The sequence below is a fragment of the Drosophila innubila genome (genome assembly GCF_004354385.1).
Source record: "Drosophila innubila isolate TH190305 chromosome 2L unlocalized genomic scaffold, UK_Dinn_1.0 4_B_2L, whole genome shotgun sequence".
Taxonomy (NCBI): Eukaryota; Metazoa; Arthropoda; class Insecta; order Diptera; family Drosophilidae; genus Drosophila; species Drosophila innubila.
In genome coordinates this window covers 11,633,879-11,657,951 of record NW_022995372.1, presented here as the reverse complement: position 1 = coordinate 11,657,951, position 24,073 = coordinate 11,633,879, and the positions used below count along the sequence as shown (strand labels likewise).

Here is a 24,073-nt window from a genome sequence, read left to right as displayed (position 1 = left end):
TCAGATGATATATTGGATATCGTTGCAAACGAGAGCCCGCTGGTCTACAACGTTTTAAATATTTCAATTGCTTTCATATTTATTTATTTCAAGTGAATTGGAGTCTCTTGGTGTTAAAATCTCAAGGCCAAATGTGACGACACTGTTTCATTTTGTAAAACTTTATTTCAAATAAAAATACATGGTAATAAAAAATCAATGTACAATTAAAATTAAAAATTAGTAGATTTATGTATTAATGTTTGTTTTTCTATGTATATGCGCATTACCATTATTAGTTGTATTTTTAATATAATCATCATTGTCATATATGTAGATCTACATGTTTGTGTTCGTGTGTGTATATTTATATATGATATCGCATGTTCATTTGTAACAACTAAAGTTCAAATTAAAATACACATAACTAATGTATAGGTAGTAGAGGATTTTTTTTCTTTTATACGAATCGTTATCGCTTTATTATTTATTTTTGTTGTGATTTTCCTTATAATCGTTTATCGAATATCAACTTGGATTTTTTATTCTTCGCATTCCAATTTCTTTTTTTTTATCTTATGAAACGCAACGCTTTTGTAATAATAATTTGTAATACTATAACTAATATTGAGTTGCTCGGCATTCACTTCCATTTTCAACGTATTATTTGATTACAATTAATAAATCGTTAAGCGATTCTTAACATATTCATATATATATATACGAGTATATATATATATATATTTTTTCTTTTTTCAACTACAAGTGTACGAAATCCATTGGATCAGCGTTTGAAGCTTTTTTTTCTCATATTGTTTTCTTTTTGTTTATGATTAATACTAGGCATAAATTAAATAAATAGCTTAGCATACAGTTATAGCTCAACGGCATTATTATTTATATCATCTGGATCAGTTATATCTGGATCTCTGTCCTAAGCATTGCGTACTCTTTGTATGAAAAATTATAGAAATAGAAGCATTTACTTTTTTCACTTAGTGTTTAATAAAGTTTTACCATGTGTGATTAGTTTTTGTTTTTAACTAATATTATGTTTGTTTCACACCATGCTTTCTTTAAATAAATTAAACTCATTATCATCAGTATTCATTATCGTCGGCGTTTTCTTATCTTAATTTACAACTTGCACGCTCTTTGTATTATGTGGGAGATGGTGACGAGTTATGCATATATATATGTATATGAATATATATAAATATATATATATATATATGCCGCTTAAGACTACAAAATTTGATCGTCTATTAATCATTACGTAAAACGTTTGTTAGATGAGTAAATCTTCTTTCCAGCACAAGACATAGCTTCAGCTTCATCCCTGACTGCAAAAGAAATGCAAAAACCTGAAACCTGCAACGCGAGTGGCCAATTACAAAAAGGTACGTTGATTAATCATCATCATCATTAAAGTTAGCCATGGGCGTGAGGGGGGTAAGTATATATATATATACATATATATATATATAAATATAAAATGTACAGGACAGCAAACATTGACACAATCGCTTTGCAGGTTTGTTAAAATTAAATCTAGATTGTTATTGATTGGCAATCATCATCTACTTGAAGAAAGTTGTTAAACTTGCAGCTGTTAAAGTGCCACAGGATTAAGAACTTTTCATCTTGTTAACAAATTCAATTTATGGGTGTAGGTGTGTTGCACTTATATATATAAATATATATGTATATATTGGATCTGCATCTGTATGATGTTGTAGATTACAATATGTTTCTTACGAATCAACTCGCCCTAATTATGTGTTTTTTATTTTTTTGGGACAATTTTCCCTTTACATAGCAATTGGTTTTTTCTTTTGTTTTGTTTGCAATCTGGTTTTCATAATTTGTTGTTGTTGTTCATCTCTTGTATAATGTATAATTAGATTTAAATGTATAATATATGTATATATATAAGTGTATTTTTATGTATGTATAATTATTTAACTCGAACTCGTTATCGCTTAGCTGGGAGCTGCTGCTGCTACTGCTGTTGGTCTATAATCTTAGACAAACACCTTGGCCAGTCCATCGGCTCCGGCGCTGGCTATATAGGGTTTGGTGGCATGGAATGCCACATCAAATATGCTTTCATCGAACTTTTTGCGGTGTGCGGTAATCTCCTGCACGCACGTCTTATTGTCCAGATTCCAGAGTCGTATGGAGCAGTCATGTGAACCGGATAGCAAGTACAGACCGTGCGCATCAACGGCCAGTGATGTGACTGGTTCCAAATGCGCAACCATCGAATGCACCAGTGTACCAGATGTATTATCCCAGAAGCGTATGTGACGATCCTCGTGCGCCGTTATAGTTATGGGCAGTGTCGGATGGGAGACGACTTTATTAATAAACTTCCCCGTATTGCCGGACATCTCTTGTGCCGCCTCCAGTTTAATCACCTGCTTGCCCGTCTCCGTATCATAGATAATGCAATGTGCACTATTATAGGCAACCACAATGTGATCCACCTCGTTGCGCACAAAGTCCACGGATGAGGGCCCGCCCTCGGCCTCCGCGGCCGTATAGGTGCGCAGCAGCGGCTCCTTTGTGTATGGTGACCATAGTTTAACGGTACCATCCGCCGAGCATGATACAATGTTGTTCTGCATAGTGGTCAGACCCCAAACGGCGTCCGTGTGCCCCTCCAACGTGCCGGAGTGCACATTGGGATCGTAACAGTCGTATGGATCAATATTGGGTGATGGTAACTGCCAGCACTCGATGTTGCCATCCAGTCCTCCAGAGTAGCATGTCTCACCGCTGGAGGACATGCCCAGACACAGGACTGGCCCGGTGTGCGCGCGGAACGTATAGAGCGGCTCCACATCAAGACTAGCGGACTTTTTGGCTTGCACCGTCTTCTGTAGATTCCACAGCTTGAGCGTATTATCCTCGGAGGCAGTTATTAGCACGGGCTCCTCCGGATGGAAAATCAACGAACGCACTCCATCAAAATGCGATCGCAGCGTGTACTTGGCATTCCAGGTCTTGCGATAACCAGCTCCACCAGCACTGCCTCCAGTGCCGTCCTTGGCATTCGCATCATATGCACCATCCGATTCATTATTGACCGTCAGCTGCGCCAGCTCACCCAATCCCAGTGACCCGTCCACCTCTGTGAAAAGATAGAAACGAGGAAATCGTTAGTGGAAAAAGTAGACAAAGAAGTTGAGGATAAAGCGCTTTAATGCTAGAAAGCAAATAATTAAGCCATCGAGAGTATTCAATATAAAGAACATGATATCTATTATTTTGCAGACGGTATTATAATTTTGTAACGAAATGTGTAACGCATTAATGTAAATATTTAATGTCAACATATGTGATTGTTCCTTTTTTACCTTTTTATAAGGACCATAACAAATTTAAAAATAGAGAAAAGGTTTTTTTTTACAAAATAAAATATGAATTTTTTTCAAATAAAAGTATGTGATGTTGGAGCTAAGCAGATCATATTACTATGGTATATAGTGTCATAGGAACGATCAGTTAATAATAAAAGTTTCGTATGGTGAACGTTATTTCTTGAGTTATCTCGACCAATCTCACAAATTGTTTATTTGATATTGTATTTTACAACCTTACAATTTTTTTTTTTAATCGGACCTAATCATATTCTTAATACAGAATAATTTAATATGGAGCTCTGCAAGGATAACAAATCTTAAATTTTTTATTGTTGAATTGAAATGCTCTCGATTGGTTTCCAGTTACACAAATTGTTAAATCTTTTGTTAGTTAGTAAGTTAGTAAAGCACCTTCGGTCATAAGATTCATATCGTTCATGAGCTGCTCTCCCACCTCGGCCTCAAGATCTAAAAATCGCAAAGACGACGATCGCATCACAACCAGAAGAGAGAAGCGAAAGAAACATAAATCGAAAAGCATAAGACAAAGTGCAGCAATATTGTCGCAATTTTGGTAATAACTGGGAATTGGATATATTGAGAAACTAAGGGCCTTTTAGAGGGATTTGCAAATTAAAAGATAAATGCACACTACGGATGATGTGACGCGGGCGGGAGGGCAATTAATGGTCTTTTGCTTATTTATTTTTGGATGGGGTAGATGCACCATGGATGTGTTACAAACATGTGTCCAACAAAGTTTAATTAGATCGTTTGGCATTACCTTCGGTCAGCATATCCTTGCCGGATTTGGGCCGCTTGGCCATTTTAACGTCTGTATCTTCATTGTCGGTGGCGACCATTTCCAGATCATCGGATATCTCATCATCGTCGGACATCTCCGTTGGCCCAAGGAACTCAAAATTGGCCATGACCGCCGCCTCCGTGTCCAATATGATGGCATCGTTTGATTGTTGCACTTTTTTAGCGGGAGTATGACGTCCTAATGTGAGCAAATTATTCAAATCTTCAACAGGGGGGAAGAGGGTGTACAATAACCTACCTTCAGACTCTGAGGCACGTTTATTACTCTCGTTGCCGTTGATATTTGGACTGAGATTCTCACCGCCACCGATGCCGCCGCCACCATCGTGATCCGCATTATTGTTGAGTCCTAGAATCGAGCGTACACGATTTGAGCGCACATCAATGATGTTGTCTGTGTATCCAATCTCGGCCAGATATTGGCGCAACATTTGCCTGCCCTGTCGCCACGTGGTGTTTGACACTGAACTATAGGGCACTTCAGAATCGGTCGCCACATCCCCGCCCAGGCCACCATCGTCATTCGACGAGGGCTTGAACTCATTCAGCTGCGGCGGATCGGTACCGTATTTTAATCGATAGAATTTCGCCCGCTCCTGACGCAACGCATACTCTAGCATCTTTATGCGACGCGTCAGATCAGATTTGAGGCTCTCCAGACATTTTCGTTCGCCCAGCAGCATTGCGATCCGCGCCTGGAAGCATTAAAACAAATAAATACTATTAAATAACTGTTTACAGTAGGAATTGGTAAGCTATATAAAGTATCGATTACACAGTCGGTAACTTAAATATTAAACTAAAGTTTCGAAGATAATGAAATAGTATTAATAATATCAGTGGTTAGTTTGAGTATCAAATTTAAGATAATGATTGTATCACCATTGTGTAATTACTACAACGTGTCGTATTATAAGTAAGTTTATCTTGATATCTGTAATACAAATGATAACTTTACTATATAAAATATTGATAATATAATATATTTAGGGCCGGTTTTTCATATCTCCTTAAATTTTATTAAAGAGATATTTTCAAATTTAACATTAATTTCTATAAATTTTACGTCAAAATAGCTCTGATAAATGTGGTTATCAAACCCCTTAACTAGACATTGAAAAACCGGCCATTGGAATAGCATATTTCATTCGAAATTTTAATTTCAATGCCAAATTTTCTTTATTTTATTTAGAAATTGAAAACGTTATCGAAACCGTAATCTTTAACCTGTATTAACCGATTGAAATTGGTAACCGTAACTGAAACCCTCACCGATACAAAACTGTTTTATTTCAACAAAACCGAAATAAAATATGTATTTTTGTAACAAAAGATACATTTGCAGAAATGCATCGATATACCCAATATACCCTTTGCACTCAAAAGCTACAGGGTATAATCAATTTTCATTAATGCAGCACTTCAAAAGCTTTCATATGCTCGCCATAAAATGCTTGTGCGTGTGTGTGTGAGAGTGCATGTGCATACATAAGTGTAAGTGTGTATTGGTGGGTGATGAATATGTGTGCGTTGGTCTCGTTGCAATCCAATTGCTGCGTTTGGCGCGACGCTGCGTCGGACTCATAATTGACGGTCCGCTGCGTCGGCAAAACGAAAAACAATTAAATTCAATTAATTGTAATACATAATTAAAGACTTGTATCAAAGATGATAAAAATAATGAAAGGATTCAGTGCGAAATCAGCAGCAGTTACCGCTATTTCTGCGTAAAAAATACAGCATTGCTCACTTTCGAAATACACTTTCATAACACACCATCCTCCCCCATCCCCTCGCCGAAGCACGCAATATTCATCAGCAGAAACAAGAATGTGCAGGTTATGTACTACATTTCTGCGCATAAAGCTGCGGCAAAGTTGAAAAGGGGAGGTGAAGAGACGCAGGGAACAGCAGGTTAGACAGACAGACAGGTGTGTAACGATGCCACGCAAAACTTTTGCTTACTTCCTTTTCCGCAAACCCATTCAATGACCGAGAGAAAGGGAGGGGAAATTCAACCCACACCCGAAATTGCCTGCTCTCAAAAAGTGAGCGCCTCAAAAAACAACAATAACAATTTACACATGCTAATAACACCCGAGACGCAAAACCAAAGAGAGCAACCGCCAAAGAGAGTGGGAGAGAGAAAAGTGTGTAAACTATGCCGCTATTTGATTTTAGTCTCATTCTGTTTCTATTCTTTGTCCGGTGCTGCTACCGTTTTCGTTGTTGTTGTTGCTGATATTGGTGCTGTTAATGGAAACGTGTTCTGCATTTGAATTAACGTTCAATGGCATTTCATTTGGCAAAAGTCGCTAATTAAAGCACGCATTAACAGAGATATGTTAGAGCTCTGCTCGCGTGCTATAATGGTATTGTTGAAGAGCTACTCAAAAAAAGGCGCCCATATCAAATAGCGACAAAAGAGCACACTTTTCCACATTATGGCCACGGAAGCCAGGCAAATAGAGGGAATCGCAATGAGTTTGCTTTATTTTTATGCCGGGCTAAATTTCAAATTACCCAACAACATGCAACGATGATCATGATGACGACGACGACGACGATGATGACTGAGTTCCGGATGATGGAATGTGTGGGCGGCAGGTGGCGCATTATTTTTATTTATATGTATGCAGTTTTTATTTTTTTCTTCTTTGTGCTTTAGAAAAGACATTTGTTGGTACAAAATACATTTGAATAATTAAATTGCAGCTGCCATTAGAAAATAAATGCGGAAAAGAGGAGCTAGAAAAGTGTGAATTAAAATGCAACAGAGAATAGAAAATGACAAATGCAAGCAACGCGTCAATATTTTTTCTAATCTCTCTCTCTATCTTCCTTTCTCTATCTCTATCTCTCTCTCACTCTCTCTCTCATTGATTAGACCAATCGTCAAACATTAAATGGAAAACAAATTGACTAATTAACAGCTGGGCCGATGACATTTGCCATCGATTTCAAAACCAGCAGCAGCAGAAGAGAGTAGGAAGATTGTACAATGAACCAGGCACGGCACAAACACAAGGACGTTGCATGTGCAGCACTGACACTGACACACAAACAGCCGCAAGCCAGAAATAGACACACGCAGAGTATGGAGCTAGCGCCTGGCACACGACACACAATACACATGCATGTAAATTAGATATATCCATATATGTATACAAACATACAGACAAACAGACGCGAAAGCGCTAAAATGGCGTCCAGTACCGATATAGAGGGGAGGGGAGGGCTGGTCGTCGTCTAGTCACTGCCCACTCTACATCTCTTTTTTATTCTTTTTATTTTTATGTCTTGTTTGTTTTTGGTAAAACACAAACAAGGCGAACAGGTTCACACATATGTATGCATGCATATATGTATGTATATTTTTGCGACAAATATGTGCGGCACAGGTAAAACGCAGTGTCAGCGTCGCCAACTTGTTTCCATTGCAGTGACGTTTTGAATGTCGCTTGTTTTCCAGAGCGTAACGGGACGGAGAGACTGAGTGCATCAAATGTGTATGTGTATCGATCAAAATGTTAGCGATAGTCAAAATGTAAGTGAAAGCAGAAGGTAAAGATGCGAAGGCGGCAGCAATTTTATAATTCCCAATTGACAAGAAATGCAATGAGAATGCACTTAATTATGTATTATGTTATTAAAGCTTTAACATTTTAAACCGCTGCAACCTGAAGCAAACAGAGCATAAAGTTGATTACCAAACAAATTATAAAGAAGAAAAATCGCTTCGCTTATTTTAACCAAGAGACCAAAACATATTTTCTCTCTGAGCCGAAACCCATTGAAATGGAAAGTGAGCTTTAAGGACAATGTACGAGTATTATGGAGACTATTGAGCTCAACTCACCTGCAATTCTGCCCTGTCCACATCCCACTGTGAACGCTCCAGTTCGAAGCGCGACCATTCATGTTGTATGAAATGCAATATGCCCGGAATTGTGTATTGGGGCGTGGTTGCCTGCTGATTGTTGGGTCCACCGCCAGGGCCGCCCATGCCGTTGCCGCCATCGTCGCTGCCATTGTTGCCACCGCCAACCATGCCGGAGATTATGCCGCCAACATTGGCGTTCTGTCCGCCAGCGCCTAATCCGCTAATGCTGAGACCGGCGCCGCCCAAGCTGTTGGATAGCACGTTGCCTACAGCTGAATTGGTAACACCAACGCCGAGAACGGCGGCACCGCCGACCGGCTTGTTATTGATGCCAGCGGTGGCTCCCGAATTGGTTCCCATTTGTTGTTGTTGTCGCTGTGGCCCGTTGCTGGCTTTTTTGCTTCCTGTTGATTGATTAGCTTGCCTTTGTGTTTGCCGTTGTCTTTGCCAGATGCTGCCGTCGCCGTTGCTGTGATTGTTGTTGTTGCGCTTCTTTTCTTTTCTCTTTCTCAGTTGTTGTTCTTGTTGCTCTCTTTCTTATTACTTTTGATCGATAAATTTCACTCGATGGCGTTGGACACGATTATTGGTCTTGTTCTTAAAACTTGCCGTCGAGTGATTTTTTCTTGCTGACTGTTTCTGTTTCTGTTGGTCCTGCTGAGTTGAAAAAAAAACACAGAAAAGCCCGTACGTGAGACAAATGAGGTCATTGAATTTGCCGAGCAGCAAACAAGAAAAACGCAGGCGAACTAGCAAACAAGGAAAAGGATACGGGTTTTAAATGACTGCCTGCCTGACTGTGGCGATGTCTCCCGGCTCCACTCGCTCTATCTCGCGCGCTCTCTCTCTCTCTCTCTCTCTCTCTTGCTATTCTCGCACTTCACCGGAACCGTCCGTATACGCCCCCGCTCCGCGCGCGTTCTCTTTCTCTTTTTACGATACAACAACGTCACACACTACACACATACACATACACGCACGCACTCACCCAATCGCACTGATTTGAATGACAACGACAACGACGATTACTACTGTTTAGGCACACATACTGGATAATCGTTTAAACATTTCGACTTAACAAAACCTTATTTACTCACATTTACTTGAAAATTTTGTTTACTATTTACAAATTTTTCCAAGGAAACGTTGTTGCTACCGTTTTTTCGACTACGATTTTGGTTAGAGACGTTTACGCAAAAAAAAACACACACACACACAATTTTTCTGCGAAACACAGACAATACATGTAAATGCAGACGAATGACGTTTTCGCTTGACGGCGCTTCACAGGAACGCAATCAATACGATTGTTATTTATTATTGAGTTATTAACGATTTGTTACTAATATAATTAATGCAAACGTCGTGCATTGCACACAAAAAGTCGATTCAGCCGTTCGTCGCACAGAATGTTTGGCCTGGAACTCTAAAACAACAGAGTTACTGCACAATATGCTTAGCTCACTCGCACACGTTGAATGAGCAGTGAGCTTATATATCTATTTCGTTCTACGAATCTATATACAAAGAAAAACACACGAACACAAGCGCACGCTAAAGCCGTACTATTTTCACTTAGTTTAATTATACACAATATGTTTTTTTTAGCATTTGAAAAATTCGCAAGGGTCAACACCGACTTGCTTACTTTGCACTAGGTTACACCGCTTCGTTATTTAATAAATGTTTGCAGGATTTTCACGCAGTTGCTTTCATTTTTCATTCAGGGAATTTACCAGTGTTGCCAGCTTTATAGAGGGTTGCCCATCCATTAAAAATTTCCGATCTGGCTTGATTTTTTTACTTAAAAAAATTAGAACATTTACGAAAAATTCGGAATTTTTGTACCTATAACATTTTGAATTTTAAATTTTCATCCAATTTATTCATTTTTAAATTTTCGATTATTATTGCGCGTGTGTTGAGAATGCACAGGTGATTTCCTAATGTCGTTTCAGTGTTGTCAACTTGTTTTAATAGTCTGTCGCAATAAAAAACGGGTTGGCCGAATCGACTGTTGTTATCGACGGCCAATGGATGTTGGCCGATTACCAAAATATATCGAATGTCATTTAAATTTAATTTATTGCGCTATTGTTCTCTAATTTACGTTATTTAAATTACTCCATTATCGTATTACTGTTGACTTGTGTGAATTTACAAAGAGCACACAAGTATGGCAAATGTACAATTATCGCTAAGTTAATTTTTAAAGGCATTTAGAATTCAATTAACACTTGTATTACATTTTAATGATAACCTAATATTACTGTGACAGAACATATTATTATATGGAGAATATCAATGTATCTGAACTCCCCGATGCGTCCGAGCATATTGCTTGTCCAGAGATTTCCCAAAAACAACTGTGCGGTTCGATTCTTTTACAAGAACTCTTCGCACCAATCATTGAGACAATTGTAGCAATCTGATGCCTGCTTTGAGCTAGCATGGCAAACGTCTTTCATCCAATCCTTGAACAGCTCCTCGTCTTTTTTCAGCACCAAGTACTGGCCTAGCACCGTGTAGGCCTGCAACAAGAGAAAAATCCAAACATAAACATTAAAATCGTAAACACGCGTTGTTTATTCACACACATGGCGTCATCATATTTACCTTATCAAAGCCAGCGGTGCTCAAGCGTCCCCCGAGCGTCTCTCCAATTCCAGCCAGTTCTGTTACTGACTTCTCTCCCATGGGCTCTGCCACGAAGTTTCTGTACTTTTGAGTTGTTCCCGACATTTTAAACTATTGTTTTCGAATTTGTAGTTATATTTTAAATTAGAACTCGTCAAATATTGCGATAAATTAGGAAATAGCTGAATCTGCTTTTCGCGGCGTTTCTAAAATATGACGCACAAAAAATAATGCGACAGTATTCTGAAAATACTAAAATGTTGCCAGGGCTGCTACGCTTTAGAGAAAAAATACAACTGAGCAAATCGAAACAGGTTGGCAGCCTTAAACCAAAAACGGGCTGGCAGGCTTGGATTTTGGATTAAAAGTTTCAATTTTAAACCCATTTTTTAATTGTGATCAATTTTTAAAATTAGTTTAAATATGAAACTTGTATAATTTGAAAGCTAAAATTTTAAAAATTGTTTCAGAATTTTCTTAGAAGTATGTCAAATTATAAAACAAGAAATTATAACAAGGTGCTGCATTCGCACTGTTGGGTAAATACCCCACCTTGATAATAATTTCACCATGATACCATTTACTGCAAGAAACTTTGTAATTTCCCCAAAATTACCAAAAATGTATGCTTCTTTTGATGTTGTTCTTTTATGTAAACTTTTTGAGATATGCTTAGTTATATAATTGTAAAATACATTTTCAAAACTTAACTTAATATGCGTTAAATCAAAGATTAGAAAAAATAATATAGTAAGTAAAAAATTTACAAGTCGCAGACACGAATGCTAGGTGGCAATAACACTGCATCCGGCATAGCGTTTCATACAAATAGTAAAATATGCAATCATAAAATAAAAATAAAATTACATTTGCAATTTGTATTTTTCCTTAATATTTTTAATCAAAATAAAAGCATAAGTGGTACTCTTATAGAGTAGAATATGTAGTAGGAGACAAACACATAATATGAGCATAGGTTGCCGTGGGATTCGTTTATAAGAACTGGTTGCTCCAGTCGTTGAGGCACTTGTAGCAATCATTCGATTGCTTTGAGCTAGCATTGCAAACATCTTTCATCCAACCTTTAAACTTTCTTTCATCTTGTTGGAGCACCAAATATTGGCCGAGTACACTTGAGGCCTTTAATGCAATTCAATCAGAAATACGTATTAAAAACTATTAGTCATCACATGTTCATGTAAACAAACCTTATCATACCCAGCTTCGCTCAAACGTCCGCCCAGAGTCTCCCCAATTCCAGCTAGCTTCGTAACATGTTTGTTTCCAACAGGCTCTAAAAAGTCTCTGTGTTTTTGTGAAGTTGACGAAGCTGATTTACGTGGCATTTTGGATTGCAAGTTTATGCTCAAATTCCTAGACTAACGTCACAAATATTTTCACAGATATAAAAAATACCGAGAACTGCAAGCTTGGGCGGCAAGACTAATTATAAAGCGAACTGCGCAGTGTGGTGAAATTACATTGTAAGATATCGATATATCGATACCATAGAATATTTATGGATACTGTGCCATTCATTACTGGAAAAACCACGTCTTTTACAAATTTAAATTAATGTGGGTCACCCCCCCGGACTAAATATGTACGTAAAATACATTATTAAATTGATTAAGGTGAGATATAAAATTCACAGAATCTACATTTTAAAGAGTTGGAATATTGCAGCATACTTTATTCATAACATTCAATGTATTGCATACTTTAATGGACATAGTGCTGCCAAAATTTGAAATATTATTGAGACAAACTGACTACACTTTTAAAGGTTAACATGTTCAGAAACTCACAATTAAATCGTTATCGTACACGTAGAGTGCTGAAAAATACTCAAAATTTCTATACATACACATCAGAGAACTGCAACGGGTAAGAGATGTTCGATCAGACTCGAACATTGACTCGTACTCGTTGTGATTTTTTCACTTTGTTCAAGCGATCGGAGCGGATCGTTCGAACTGAGCGTTTGATTCGAACGGTCAGTTCGAATCAAATCGTCCGCAATCATGCTGATCGTTTGTGAGAGTTCGTTTCGATCCAATCACGTTCGAGTAGCAATGATCGAAATGATTTTTCAGCGTTTGTGAGCGTTCGTTTCGATCGAGTCACGAGTCATGATCGAACTTGCTGGTTGATTTGATTTGATTCATACCCGTTTTGTTCAAACGATCGGATCAATCATCGAGTCATACTCGAGTTGACTCGTTCAGAAAATGTGCGAGGCAGATCGCGCACGTATGTATTTATGCGCGTAAATATGTATATAAATGCAATAGTATTTATGCTTAAGACGTTTATTGTAAAATGTATTACGGGCTGCGTATACATACGTACATACATATGCATATACATACATACATGCAATTACACATGCCCATAATAAAATAATATTATTTTAATTTTTTTAAAGACTGGAAAAACTATCAAACTTTAAGTTATTTAAAATAAATTATACTTTTTTAATATTAATTAATTTAATTTTTTTATTTTACTTTTAATTTAAAATTTAAATTTTTAACAGACATTTTTCATTATTTTATTTTATAATATATAAACTATTCTAAGTTGACATTAAATAAATAAAAAAATATTTAAAACTAAATAAATAATTAATAAATAAATTATAAATAATAGTTTTAATAAAATTTGTGTGCATAATTGCGTTCATATAAATATGCATTTACATAAATATAATATAATTACATAAATATAAATGTATGTACATATATGCGCACATTTACTTAGAAGAAGAAGCAGGAAAAAAAATACAAAATCAACAGTGTCGTTTTCGATCGTACTCGAACAATCACAATCAAATCAAATCAGTCATCAAGTTCGATCATGACTCGTGACTCGATCGAAACGAACGCTCACAAACGCTCAAAAATCATTTCGATCATTGCTACTCGAACGTGATTGGATCGAAACGAACGCTCACAAACGATCACGATCCATGACGATCGCTGCTACTCGAACGTGATCGGATCGAAACGAACGCTCACAAACAATCACAATCAAATCAGATCGTATGACTCGAACGCTACTAGACCCGAATTGTTCGAAAGCAAAAAAAATCATACCCGCGACTCGATCGTAAACAAAGAGACCCGTGACTCGATCGAACCCGTTGCTACCGAGCTCAATCATACTCGAACATACCCGTTGCAGTTCTCTGATACACATCCCGTTGCTTTTGCTCCCACTTTGCCTATTACAGCAACAACAACGGTTTCCCTCCATTGTTATAATTTAGATAGTGTTTTTTTTTTTTGTCTATCCTCTAATTTGGTAGCACTTGACAAAATTTAAGGAGTAAGATAAGTTCTGAAATGCATTAAATGTGTTTTTTTGTTTCAGTGTGCATATTGTAAGAATTAAAACTGTGTTTCTTCATTTTTGGTGGTTTCCTCAAAGAAAGAACCGCAGCGAAAAAGTTTGTGATGATCCAATTCAATTATTAAATTAAAATTTTACCATTTCACAAATTCAAATTATTTATTGCATAAGTGAGGATATCAGCAATTCCCGCCTATGCTTTGCAACAACAAAGAAAATGGACAAACAAAAAACACACAAAGCATACAGAAAAATCGCTGATAAAGCTATATTAGAAAAAAGCTAAATTGCATATTTCCCCGTCCACACCCATTTATAATCTTCAGAACTGTTTGAATAGTTTTTATTTTTCACTCCATCTGTGAATGTTTATTTATTCAACTCAATGAGTTGAGCACTGAAAAGTTACAGTAAAGACTGCTAATGGGGGAATTATTTTTATATGATTTTTTTTCACAAGAACTCCTTGCTCCAACGTTGAGGCACTTGTAACAATCTGAGGATTGCTTGGAGTTAGCATTGCTAACATCGCTCATCCAACCCTGGAACCTGACCTGGTCTTGATCAAGCACCAAATACTGCCCGAGTACATTGGAAGCCTAAAAAAATGAAACGAGAATATTTACGTATATTTTAATGAAGTCCATATTTCGTTAGATGTACGTAAGTATGTATGTAGATACAGATGTATGTGGGTATATTTACCTTTTGGTAGCCGGCGTCGTTTAAGCGTCCGCCAAGAGTTTCGCCAATGCCAGCCAGCTTTGTAACTGGCTTACTTCCCATAGGTTCCATGAAATCCCTATGTTTTTGGGAAGTGCTTGAGGTTCTGGAGTTTTTAGACATTTTTGTAGATTTTTCTGTTAATTATTCCGCTGACTATCTGCACAACCAAGACCTTCAAGCTTTGAGGAAAGACAGCGAAAACCGCGCGAACTGCGCATTAAGATAATTCTTCAGATCAGATATCGACTTATCGACTATTTCCCCAGTGAATACATATTTATCGATATTGTATTTCGTGAATTTTTAGTTAGAAAATAGTGCATACTTTAATGGGCATAACTGGTACAAAAAACCGAAAATGATTTCGTTAAAATCGCAACAAAATAAATATATCAGGATGAATGGGAAGATTTTTGAATCAGGATACTTTTTATTTTGAGGTTTTACTTTTATTTGGAATATATATTTATAATAAGCTTCATATTATGAGCTTAAAAAAAAGGTTTATGGTGTTTTTGAATTACTTAATTAAATTTGACAAATACTTTAATAATTAACCGTTAACCGAGTTGTTGGTGTTTATGGGAAATTTGAAACGTTTCGTCACTTTATTTAGAAACCTGTAGTGAACCCTAATGCAGTTCTTGTATAAACAACTGAATTTAATGTTGTCTTCAATTTAGACCCAATTAACTCCCGCTGCGACTGATAAGGTGTAAAATGTCAAATTGCCGTCAAGCTTTCAAGCCAACTCGACTTTCTGATGGATCCAACAGTCTTGACTGACACCTGGCCCAGTCACAGGTTAACTATAAAAATCTTGGATCGTTGCATTCAGTTCATAGTATAACTTTAGCAGGAAATTGACAAAAAAAAAAAATAAGTTAAAAAATAATAGTGGAGAAAATGTTTAAGCTTGCGGTTCGTTGGCTCTGCGTGGCAGTTGTTTGGCAAGGTGAGAGTGTCTGACCGACTTTTTAGACATATTGGCCTGGCTAAGTTTAATTAAAATGCTCCCAGCTCAGAGGCAGAGCATTAATTACTCATCTTGCCCTGCAGCCGAAACCGGTTTGCGAGGGCACAAAAGGATTTAAAGTGAATGACACAAGAATTGACTTGAATTGGCAACAACGAATGGCTAAGAATCTTGGAACCTGACCTGAGATCAGTCGCAACGTAGCAAGCAACCGTTCAAGATGCCATCGAATACTCTTGCCTGCATTTGTAATGTCATAAACCCCTGTCGCAATGAGGTGTCCACCACCTTTGTGGTCGTACAATGGCTAATAACAGGATTCGCTGCACTTGCTCAAGTCGTGCGTCCCGTTCTCTTGCTCTGTAAAGTTTTTCCAACCCGAGCAAATTTAGAAATATGTAATTTATTTATTTTATATCGTAAACTTTTACAGTTGGCATACGCGGTGAGGTGTCGCTTAATCAGGAGGATTACAACAAGACCTGGATCTACATGCCAAATGGCGAGGGCAAGCCCGAGGTGGCCTATCTTGTGGAACCGCCGCCAGAGAATCGCATTAGTTTGCCGCAGCTTATACAATTCGAATATTATGGCAGGTGAGTTTCCATGCTTTTCAATTTCAAATTGTCCTATAAAATAAACTTTTATCGAATTTTTCCTCTGTTCCTTTGAAAACATTAACGATTTTAATAAATGAAACTTTTGTGGTAAAACTTTTTTCTTAAAATAATGGTCGATTTATATTAAATGACTGTCTTTCTGATAGGTTTTTATATCCCTAAATTTTATTAAAACGTTAATCTTTCTTTATTTAAGAAAATTAAATTTTTACACTTTTTGATAATTTTCATTAAAACTTAAAATTTTTGTAACTCTGCCAAAACTTGACCGATTTTATTATATTTGATACTCTTTGCTAGTGCCGCTCCCGATGATATGCGGAGTTCCAGTTTTTGGATTGATGGGAACGATTTTGAGCGTGTGCGTCACAAACGCGACACTTGGCAAGAAATGGCCGAGAATTTTGATCCCAATTTGGACACCAAAATTCTTGTGCACGGCTGGAAATCAAGCACCATGAGCAACTCCATTCAATCTATACGGGGAGCGTATTTGAAGCGGGGTCAAGTAAATGTATTTGCCATTAATTGGAGGGATCAGGCTGATAATATATATTATCTAACGCCGGCACGTTATACCGTTCAAGTTGGTCGAGCGGTGGCTAAACTGATCGATCTGCTGGTGGAAGAGAAGGATGCGGATCCGAATCGAATTCATCTAATTGGACACAGTCTAGGTGCGCATATTATGGGCTATGCCGGCTCCTATACCAAGTATCGTGTCAGTCGAGTTACGGGCCTTGATCCAGCGCGTCCCGCCTTCGAGGATTGTATTGGGCCAGAGAATCACTTGGACGCTACGGATGCCAATTTTGTGGATGTCATACACAGTTGTGCGGGATATCTTGGCTTTCGCAAACCCATTGGCATGGTGGACTTTTATCCCAATGGCGGCGGTCCACCTCAGCCGGGATGCACTGAGCTCTCCAGATTTTTAGTAAGTACACAAAAAGTTTTTTTTTTATTGTTTTATAATTAATTCAAAGGTCATGCCATAACGAATGTAATTTTTGACTTCGGACTTCAACCTTTAGCAGAACTGAATAGATTCATTCATTCATTCTGCATTTCAATTTTGTTTATTTAGAAAATTTAATTTTTGGGCCATCATCCAATTTTCCATACCAATTAGGTTTTAATGGAAAGGGTGCCCGATTGTGATTTTCGGGAATTGTAAATTTTAAATCTTAAATCTTATCAACATTTTACTAGTGATGTAAAAGTATATCGAAATATCGACAACTCGATTTTCGCAGAAGCGATAACCGAGTATTTCAACTCGATGATTTTTTGACGATCAATCGAGTTGATTAAATCGATTTCCATGAAAAATCGACAACTCACAAGGGATTGTTTATCGCAGTTAATTTGTAGAATTGACTTTGGTCGTTCAATTTTTGTTAATTTCCTGATTAAAACTTTGTTTAAATCTACAGTCTTCTGCAAAATTATCAACTCTTCGGTGTGTCTTAGATAACTTTGCGTTTTTGATTTATGTTTAAATTAATACATTTGTTTTTCTTTTTCTTCACAGCCGGATGCAGTCATGGTCGTTCGTATGAATACTATGCGGAGTCTATAAATAGTGAGAAGGGATTCTATGGCGTACCTTGCACCACATTGGACCAGCTGAAGGGTAAAAACTGCACAGGTGGTAAGATATTAATGGGTGATCAGGTGCCCAGGGACGCTAAAGGTATCTACCTGGTAAAAACAGCTAATAAGCCCAGTTACGCACTTGGTATGGACGACATCTGACTCAAGGATAACAAAATTAAATATACATTTCACAATGTTTAATTAATATTTTATTTAAATGTTTAACTTAAAATCAAGCTTAAACTAAATATACAAAAGTTAAAATTGCAACTGTTAGCGATCTCGATAGATTTAGGGTATAACATCTGTGCGCCTTCGGATAATATTGCTGCTCCTGTGGTTACCATTGGGCTGCAGCAGATCCTCGGGTCGTGGCTCGATCTCGTAGTGCTTATAGCCATCCACATCGTCAATTTCTTTGGCAACGAACTTGCCCAGCAGCGTGCCACGCCCCGCATAGGGCGGTACATACTTGAAGGTTGCTGCAGCCGTACCTCCAACTGGTATTTCAGCGATCTAAAAAGATGTGGAATCGATTAATTAGTTGCTAATGCTATTTATAAGGAACATTTTTCATTTATACCGATTTGCGGTATTCAAAAAAAAATTCTGTAAGAGACCACGCGCAAGCCTTATAATGATGTTTATAATGCTTATAATATTGGTTAAGAAACCCCTTCCAGCTCTTAGATACATGCCCACAAAGTTAGAATACTTTTTAAATCTTTAGGCCTCGCATTTAATAATACTTAAATTTATAGGGACGCACCTTAAATTTGAGGGGTTGTGCAATGCCAGGTCCCTCGATGGTGAACAGTCCCTTGTGCAGTGGAATGGGCAGTGGATTCGCCAGTCGAACAATTACATCAATTTCCTTTTGAGCCACAACATTAACATCCGATCCTCCGGATCCAAATTGGAACTTGATGTCGGGCTTGCGCACTCGGAAATCATCCTGGGCATAGTAATCGTAGTCCGTGTCCTTGACACGACAGGCGGCGGATATTTGAAAGGCGGCCTGTGACGACAGTTTCTCGAAGTACTCAAAGAACGTGACCTCCATGCGAACATATTCCGTTGTCTTTGGCTTCAGATCAAGCTCGAATCCCATGATCTTGACCTCCTCGGCACCGACACCCGTATAAAGGACTGCGTCACAATTGAGCTGACCAGTTGCCTGATGGATGCGCTCCTCGCTCTTGTTTGTGACCTTCAGCACAACCGTGAAGTTCTCACCGATCTTGATGTCATCCTTGAGCTCCATGCTGAACTCCACCTCGTTAAAGTTATCATTGAGATAGTATCGACTAAAGGCCTGACGGGATTGCTTCAATGCCTTCAACATGGTGCTGCGTTCCTCCTCGGTTTTTTCCGCATATTTGTAGGTGTCCGTGATGTCTTCACGTTCCCACTTCAACACCGCCTTGGTGCTAATCAGATGACCAATGGCCAAGGTGTCCTTGCGTAGCAGCTTCAATGGTTGACTGGGTCCATTGTAGCGCCAATAGAGTTTGTCCGCATTGACCTCGGAGTAGACAAATCCACAGTCGAAGGGACGCAAAATCTCGCCATGCTTTACGGCCAAGACTGAGGCGGGACCGACACGGTACATGTTATCGGACGCTTCCTGCGGCGTGGCATCCACCGCCTGCCAACCGTCATAGCCTCCATATTGTCCAATTCCCAAATCCGGACGCTGCATCCACAATTCGTTCCACACGTGATAATTCCAAATGGAATCCGTTGTCTCCGCATCCAGCTTCTTATTGTTGGCATCAATGAAGACATCTACGGTGAGGGAGGCTTGGGTATCATGGGCCGAGGAGTAGCAAGTGATGATTCTAGCTGGGATGCCCAGAGCACGAGATATGGTCGCGAGAACGCCACTAAAATTCCAACACTGTGCAAACTTTACCGACTTTTGGGTTTTGTAAAATTCCTGAAGAATCTCTGCGGAACCAGTCCACTTGGTAGGCGCTGTGCCGCCCGAGAAATCTTCAGACCAGTTGCCGAGCAACACGCCATCATCGTCCACGGAATTGACCAAAGCAGAGAGAGCTCTGGCCACACGCACAGGATCACCCCGATAGGCTGGTGGAATGCGTCCGACGGTGCCAAGGAGACGGAGACTGCACTCGAGCACATGACGCTCGAATTGGCCAATCTTCCAGACGGACGGACGAAGGCGGTTGTAGGAACCACGCCAGATAAGGGTCGTATCATGCATGACATACTCCTTGCGCTGCTCCCGGTTCTCCATGTAAACCTGATCATCCGGACACCAGGGATTAAACAGCACATAGATGGGCAGGGGCAAAGGATAACTGCGGGATCCATCGCCCAACAGCTTGGTATCAATATCCAAGCGCCATTCGGTGACCGGACAAGTGGCTGGCGGCTTGACGAGCACCGTCAACGTTTGACCCTCATGGGATTCAATACCAGCACCCCATTCCAGAGCATCCCCCAGATAATCGATGCCATCGTGCGGCACGAGAGCCATGAGAGTACCATGTCCTGGACTGGGTTTGCTATCATCGGCCACGCTAAAAATGAAACTGATGGCATCCTTGCTGGGACTGTAGTCCCGACTGAAGTGTATGCGCAGACGGAAAGGCTCCCCACGTCGCACAATCAATGCCTGCTTGGCGGACGCGGCATAGAAATGGCTCGTGTGGTGCTCGTCGTGATTGTCCTCCAGGCAGGATCCACACGTTGCACACCCAAAACCGCCGAGCTGCCAGCGTCTAATAAAAAACATGTTATATGAATTTAATAAATAAATAACAAAAAAAAATTATACATAAAAATATTACAAACACAAAAAAATTTTAATCAAAAATACTTTCATAAATTACCTAAAGCTTGAACAACATAAACAATGGAGTCCTTGTAGCGCTAGATTGTAAGATAATACAACTAATTGAAAAATAATCTTCAATTAAGTTGGTCTTATACATCCTGACAAAATTTGGTTCGGCTCGAACCAACCAGTCGAAAATCAATTTTTATTAAATTTAAATTTAAGTACACACTCGTTTTAATAGTTAAAATAATTAGATAAATATATAACACGACATCAGTTATTGTTTTTATCGCCCATCGACGATTCTACGGATCAGTTGGATGATCTCATAAAAATAATGTTGGCCGAGACGATAGGTTGTCATGATTAAACGCTGCAACCAAAATGAACATGTTGAATAATCGCCTTTGGCCATAAACAAACAAAAATTGTGGAATTCTGGCCAAAAGTTCAATGCCAGCACAATTAATTTTCATAGTGGACAATCGGGCGTATGCGTAATGCGCTGCTGCTATAGCGGCTGCTGTTGCCACTATTGACGCCCACAATAACAAAAACATTAGAGTCAAGGGGTATACAAATTGCCGGAAAGCATCATCATCATTATTATTATGTTGATGGACAGCAAATAGATGCAATAAAAATATATCTAAATGATACCTGTATGGGTAACATGTGCAACATAAAAACTGAATGAATTTACTATTTCAAAATTATTACCTTTTTTGTATAAAAACGATCATTTCATGTATACGTACTTAAAAGCAATGAAATTTTCTCAAATGTAAATTTTTGCAGAAATATGTAAAACTGAGTAAGGCCAGGAAGATTCTGAATGGTTTATTAAACCAAGTCAGTGTTGTGACTTATTGACTAATTTGGTAATGCATTGTGGACTTTATTGGCATGGAAAAAAATAATGCCAATGAAAATCAGTTGTGTTAATGATAAATAATTTTACTAGAATTGAAAATTGTAGTGCTAATGATATAACATTTCATTATAAATATTTTCCTTAGATTTCTAGCTGCCAAATTCAAGAAAACTAAATGAATTTATCAACATTGCATCTAATTGATTTGTGATTGTAATTTTTTTCAAAAAATTTCTGTTAAGTAAAATTAAACTATTTTATTTGTGATTTCATATTGAATATTCAAAAGCAAAACAAATATTTTTCCATTGAATACTCTTTGATCTATTCAGAGCTTTGAAAATGTTTAAGGGCGCTTCTTCAATTTAATTTCGCCTTTGATATGGAGTCAACTAATAGAAATAAAATACAATTTCCACATGGCTGCACCTTTAGACCTCAGAATTTCAGCAAAATGTATCAATATCAATTAATGTTTAACCTTTAAAGTGATCGGGTCTCTAAGTGGGATGCTGAAATTTGCATTTAGCGTTTCCATATCGATAAGATGGATTACTATGAGGAAGCTCAGATAAAGATTTATTAACAATGTTTGCAAACAACAAAAAATTTTAACGAAATCAAAAGTGTGTAAATATACGAATAAATAAATTTGCGTTAAATTCCGAAAATCCAAAAACGTGTCAAACAACTAACAGACAGAAATATTCAAACAAAGCGAGTGAAGTCATAGACGAAAAAATAAATATATTAAATTGACATAAGAGGAATGCTTTGGGACCAGCAAAATAATTTATTGTGCTGTGAAGCGTATGTCATATAGGGTCATATACGTAGTATGTAAATATGTATATATTTATATATATATTTAATAAATGCATGTTAATTACTTTCTAGATCTGGATCGGGACGTGTGCTCCGAAAGGGATTAAATGGGCGGGCGGGTGGCGGTGGCTGCCAGAAGCGTTGCAACCAGCCGGGTGCATAGCTGCGATACCAATTGGTCATCTTAACGTATTTAACACACACACACAACACACACTGACGCACAATACTTAACGGAAATTGCGCTTTAGCTGACTCTTGTATTGTATTCTTCGAACCAGCGTTTTTTTTAATATACCACAAGTAAAGTCAAAGCGAAGATCAAAGTCGAAATCGAAACCGTTCGCTGCGACGCCTAAAACCGCACTGATCGGAATCTCGTTGAAATAGTTTTGCTTGTCTGTTTAACAGAGCATTTGCTAACTGGCTCTCTAGTTCTCTCTCTTCCGCTCTCTCGTTCTATGTATGTTTCTTCGTTTGCTGTCATGATGCGTGATTGATCAGATTAAGATGGCTTCACTTTTTGGCTTGTCTGAGAGAGTTCGCTCACTGGTGCACTACTTCCTAAGTTCCCTCTCCTATTAGTTGCTATTTCTTCGTTGGTGCGCTCTCTGTTATTAAGAATTATGGAACGGGAAGCAGCTTGTGAGCAATGTCCGTTGGCGTTGCTTTGGTTATGGAAGCTACCATGTTGGTGTTAATATTGTGGCTGGTAGCACTACGTCATCGGCGCCGCATTCAAAGTCGAGTCTTGATTCAGTGCCGTAACGAATGAGGCCAATTTAATTGATTTATCTGTGAGCAAAAAGACCTGGAGCGAGCTCAATATCATCATCATTATCATCATATTAATGAACATTAATTTGCATGCGCTGAATGTTTTATTAATTCAGCTGTGCAAAATCAATCTAATGCACATTTGTGATCAACTCTTCCTAGAAATTCCCATTAGAGCCACATGAAACTCATGAACCAAATTTAAAGTTCCAAATTCTTTTGTAGAAAACTACTTTAAAAACTTACCCTAAGCTGTATTGAAGCGTAAGGCAAAGTATTAGAGTTACCTGTTATACAAACATTTGTACTGATTAAGTTAATCAATAGAATTAGAAATAATTCTATCTCTTTGTTACTTATAAAATTTATCACACCCTTTTGCCAATGGTTGCAGGGTATAAAAAAAGAATCTCTGGATATGTTTCCAAATTCCAAAGTTGTTTACAAACTTGAAATGATTAATATCACATGCTTTGTTTCCAGAAAAGATTGGCACATCAGTTAATTGCTGGAATTCATGCTATTTTAACAAATATATGTACATACACATAAATAATAATATATGTATTTATATTTGAGCACTTGTTTCAAGCGAAATTTTTGGACCTGCTGCTTAATGTCTTTAATAGCTTGCAGATGTTTATTATTTTATAAAATTTTTGATTTAAGATATTTCTGTATTGGGGAATGATTAAATGCCTTTAAAAAAAATAAATATCGTATGTACTTTGGATCGCATTCAATTGTAGGCAGTTAGATTTGAATTTAACACTCACACCCACAGTAAACAACAAATTTGCATACCAAAATGGCAATATCAATAG

General features: G+C 38.0%; 5 protein-coding genes, 1 long non-coding RNA gene and 1 pseudogene across 14 annotated transcripts; 2 read left to right on the top strand and 5 right to left on the bottom strand.

Annotated features, from left to right (window-relative positions):
• Nucleotides 1–553: 553 nt before the first annotated feature.
• Nucleotides 554–9,757, bottom strand: LOC117779598 (striatin-4). 8 transcript variants are annotated; one of them, XM_034615830.1, is made up of 6 exons: nucleotides 9,704–9,757; nucleotides 8,032–8,709; nucleotides 4,411–4,867; nucleotides 4,132–4,350; nucleotides 3,759–3,815; nucleotides 554–3,115 (listed from the first exon to the last, which is right to left on the bottom strand). In XM_034615830.1, exons 2-6 carry the CDS (start codon nucleotides 8,413–8,415, stop codon nucleotides 2,004–2,006), a joined length of 2,229 nt encoding a protein of 742 aa, XP_034471721.1. In that variant the 5' UTR covers nucleotides 8,416–8,709; nucleotides 9,704–9,757; the 3' UTR covers nucleotides 554–2,003. The 8 variants fall into 8 exon arrangements, with proteins under 8 accessions (XP_034471721.1, XP_034471726.1, XP_034471727.1 ...); XM_034615835.1 differs by having other exon boundaries at nucleotides 4,132–4,326; XM_034615831.1 differs by lacking the exon at nucleotides 9,704–9,757 and adding an exon at nucleotides 9,389–9,534 and having other exon boundaries at nucleotides 2,004–3,115.
• Nucleotides 9,758–10,273: 516 nt separating this feature from the next.
• Nucleotides 10,274–10,931, bottom strand: LOC117779965 (barrier-to-autointegration factor). Its single transcript, XM_034616323.1, has 2 exons — nucleotides 10,672–10,931; nucleotides 10,274–10,586 (listed from the first exon to the last, which is right to left on the bottom strand). The coding sequence occupies exons 1-2, from the start codon at nucleotides 10,795–10,797 to the stop codon at nucleotides 10,440–10,442; spliced, it is 273 nt and encodes a 90-aa protein (XP_034472214.1). The 5' UTR covers nucleotides 10,798–10,931; the 3' UTR covers nucleotides 10,274–10,439.
• Nucleotides 10,932–11,567: 636 nt separating this feature from the next.
• On the bottom strand, nucleotides 11,568–12,137 carry LOC117780473 (barrier-to-autointegration factor-like). The gene is made up of 2 exons (XM_034617024.1): nucleotides 11,901–12,137; nucleotides 11,568–11,832 (listed from the first exon to the last, which is right to left on the bottom strand). Exons 1-2 carry the CDS (start codon nucleotides 12,036–12,038, stop codon nucleotides 11,686–11,688), a joined length of 285 nt encoding a protein of 94 aa, XP_034472915.1. The 5' UTR covers nucleotides 12,039–12,137; the 3' UTR covers nucleotides 11,568–11,685.
• A 2,246-nt stretch (nucleotides 12,138–14,383) lies between these two features.
• LOC117780994 lies at nucleotides 14,384–14,917 on the bottom strand (annotated as a pseudogene).
• Nucleotides 14,918–15,968: 1,051 nt separating this feature from the next.
• On the top strand, nucleotides 15,969–18,198 carry LOC117780085 (lipoprotein lipase). 2 transcript variants are annotated; one of them, XM_034616486.1, is made up of 4 exons: nucleotides 15,969–16,110; nucleotides 16,182–16,344; nucleotides 16,669–17,309; nucleotides 17,903–18,198. In XM_034616486.1, exons 1-4 carry the CDS (start codon nucleotides 15,969–15,971, stop codon nucleotides 18,124–18,126), a joined length of 1,170 nt encoding a protein of 389 aa, XP_034472377.1. In that variant the 3' UTR covers nucleotides 18,127–18,198. The 2 variants fall into 2 exon arrangements, with proteins under 2 accessions (XP_034472377.1, XP_034472376.1); XM_034616485.1 differs by having other exon boundaries at nucleotides 16,669–17,305; nucleotides 17,903–18,041.
• On the bottom strand, nucleotides 18,164–22,688 carry LOC117780084 (annulin). Its single transcript, XM_034616484.1, is given in 4 exon segments — nucleotides 18,164–18,483; nucleotides 18,737–20,673; nucleotides 20,676–20,714; nucleotides 22,538–22,688. Coding segments are annotated over 4 exon segments (2,319 nt in total). The 5' UTR covers nucleotides 22,656–22,688; the 3' UTR covers nucleotides 18,164–18,258.
• LOC117780087 lies at nucleotides 22,134–22,746 on the top strand. The gene is made up of 2 exons (XR_004617060.1): nucleotides 22,134–22,483; nucleotides 22,545–22,746. It is a non-coding gene; the product is annotated as an uncharacterized LOC117780087 (long non-coding RNA).
• Nucleotides 22,747–24,073: the final 1,327 nt, after the last annotated feature.

Coding starts and splice junctions, on each gene's coding strand:
- LOC117779965 (XM_034616323.1), bottom strand. CDS start 10,797: ATGTCGGGAACAACTCAAAAGTACAGAAACTTCGTGGCAGAGCCCATG. Junction 10,587..10,671: donor GCACCGCTGGCTTTGATAAG/GTAAATATGATG, acceptor CTCTTGTTGCAG/GCCTACACGGTGCTAGGCCA.
- LOC117780085 (XM_034616486.1), top strand. CDS start 15,969: ATGCCATCGAATACTCTTGCCTGCATTTGTAATGTCATAAACCCCTGT. Junction 16,345..16,668: donor CAATTCGAATATTATGGCAG/GTGAGTTTCCAT, acceptor ACTCTTTGCTAG/TGCCGCTCCCGATGATATGC. Junction 17,310..17,902: donor GCTCTCCAGATTTTTAGTAA/GTACACAAAAAG, acceptor TTTTCTTCACAG/CCGGATGCAGTCATGGTCGT.
- LOC117780473 (XM_034617024.1), bottom strand. CDS start 12,038: ATGCCACGTAAATCAGCTTCGTCAACTTCACAAAAACACAGAGACTTT. Junction 11,833..11,900: donor GCGAAGCTGGGTATGATAAG/GTTTGTTTACAT, acceptor ATTGCATTAAAG/GCCTCAAGTGTACTCGGCCA.
- LOC117779598 (XM_034615830.1), bottom strand. CDS start 8,415: ATGGGAACCAATTCGGGAGCCACCGCTGGCATCAATAACAAGCCGGTC. Junction 3,816..4,131: donor CAAGGATATGCTGACCGAAG/GTAATGCCAAAC, acceptor TGCGATTTTTAG/ATCTTGAGGCCGAGGTGGGA. Junction 3,116..3,758: donor TATGAATCTTATGACCGAAG/GTGCTTTACTAA, acceptor ATCTTTTCACAG/AGGTGGACGGGTCACTGGGA.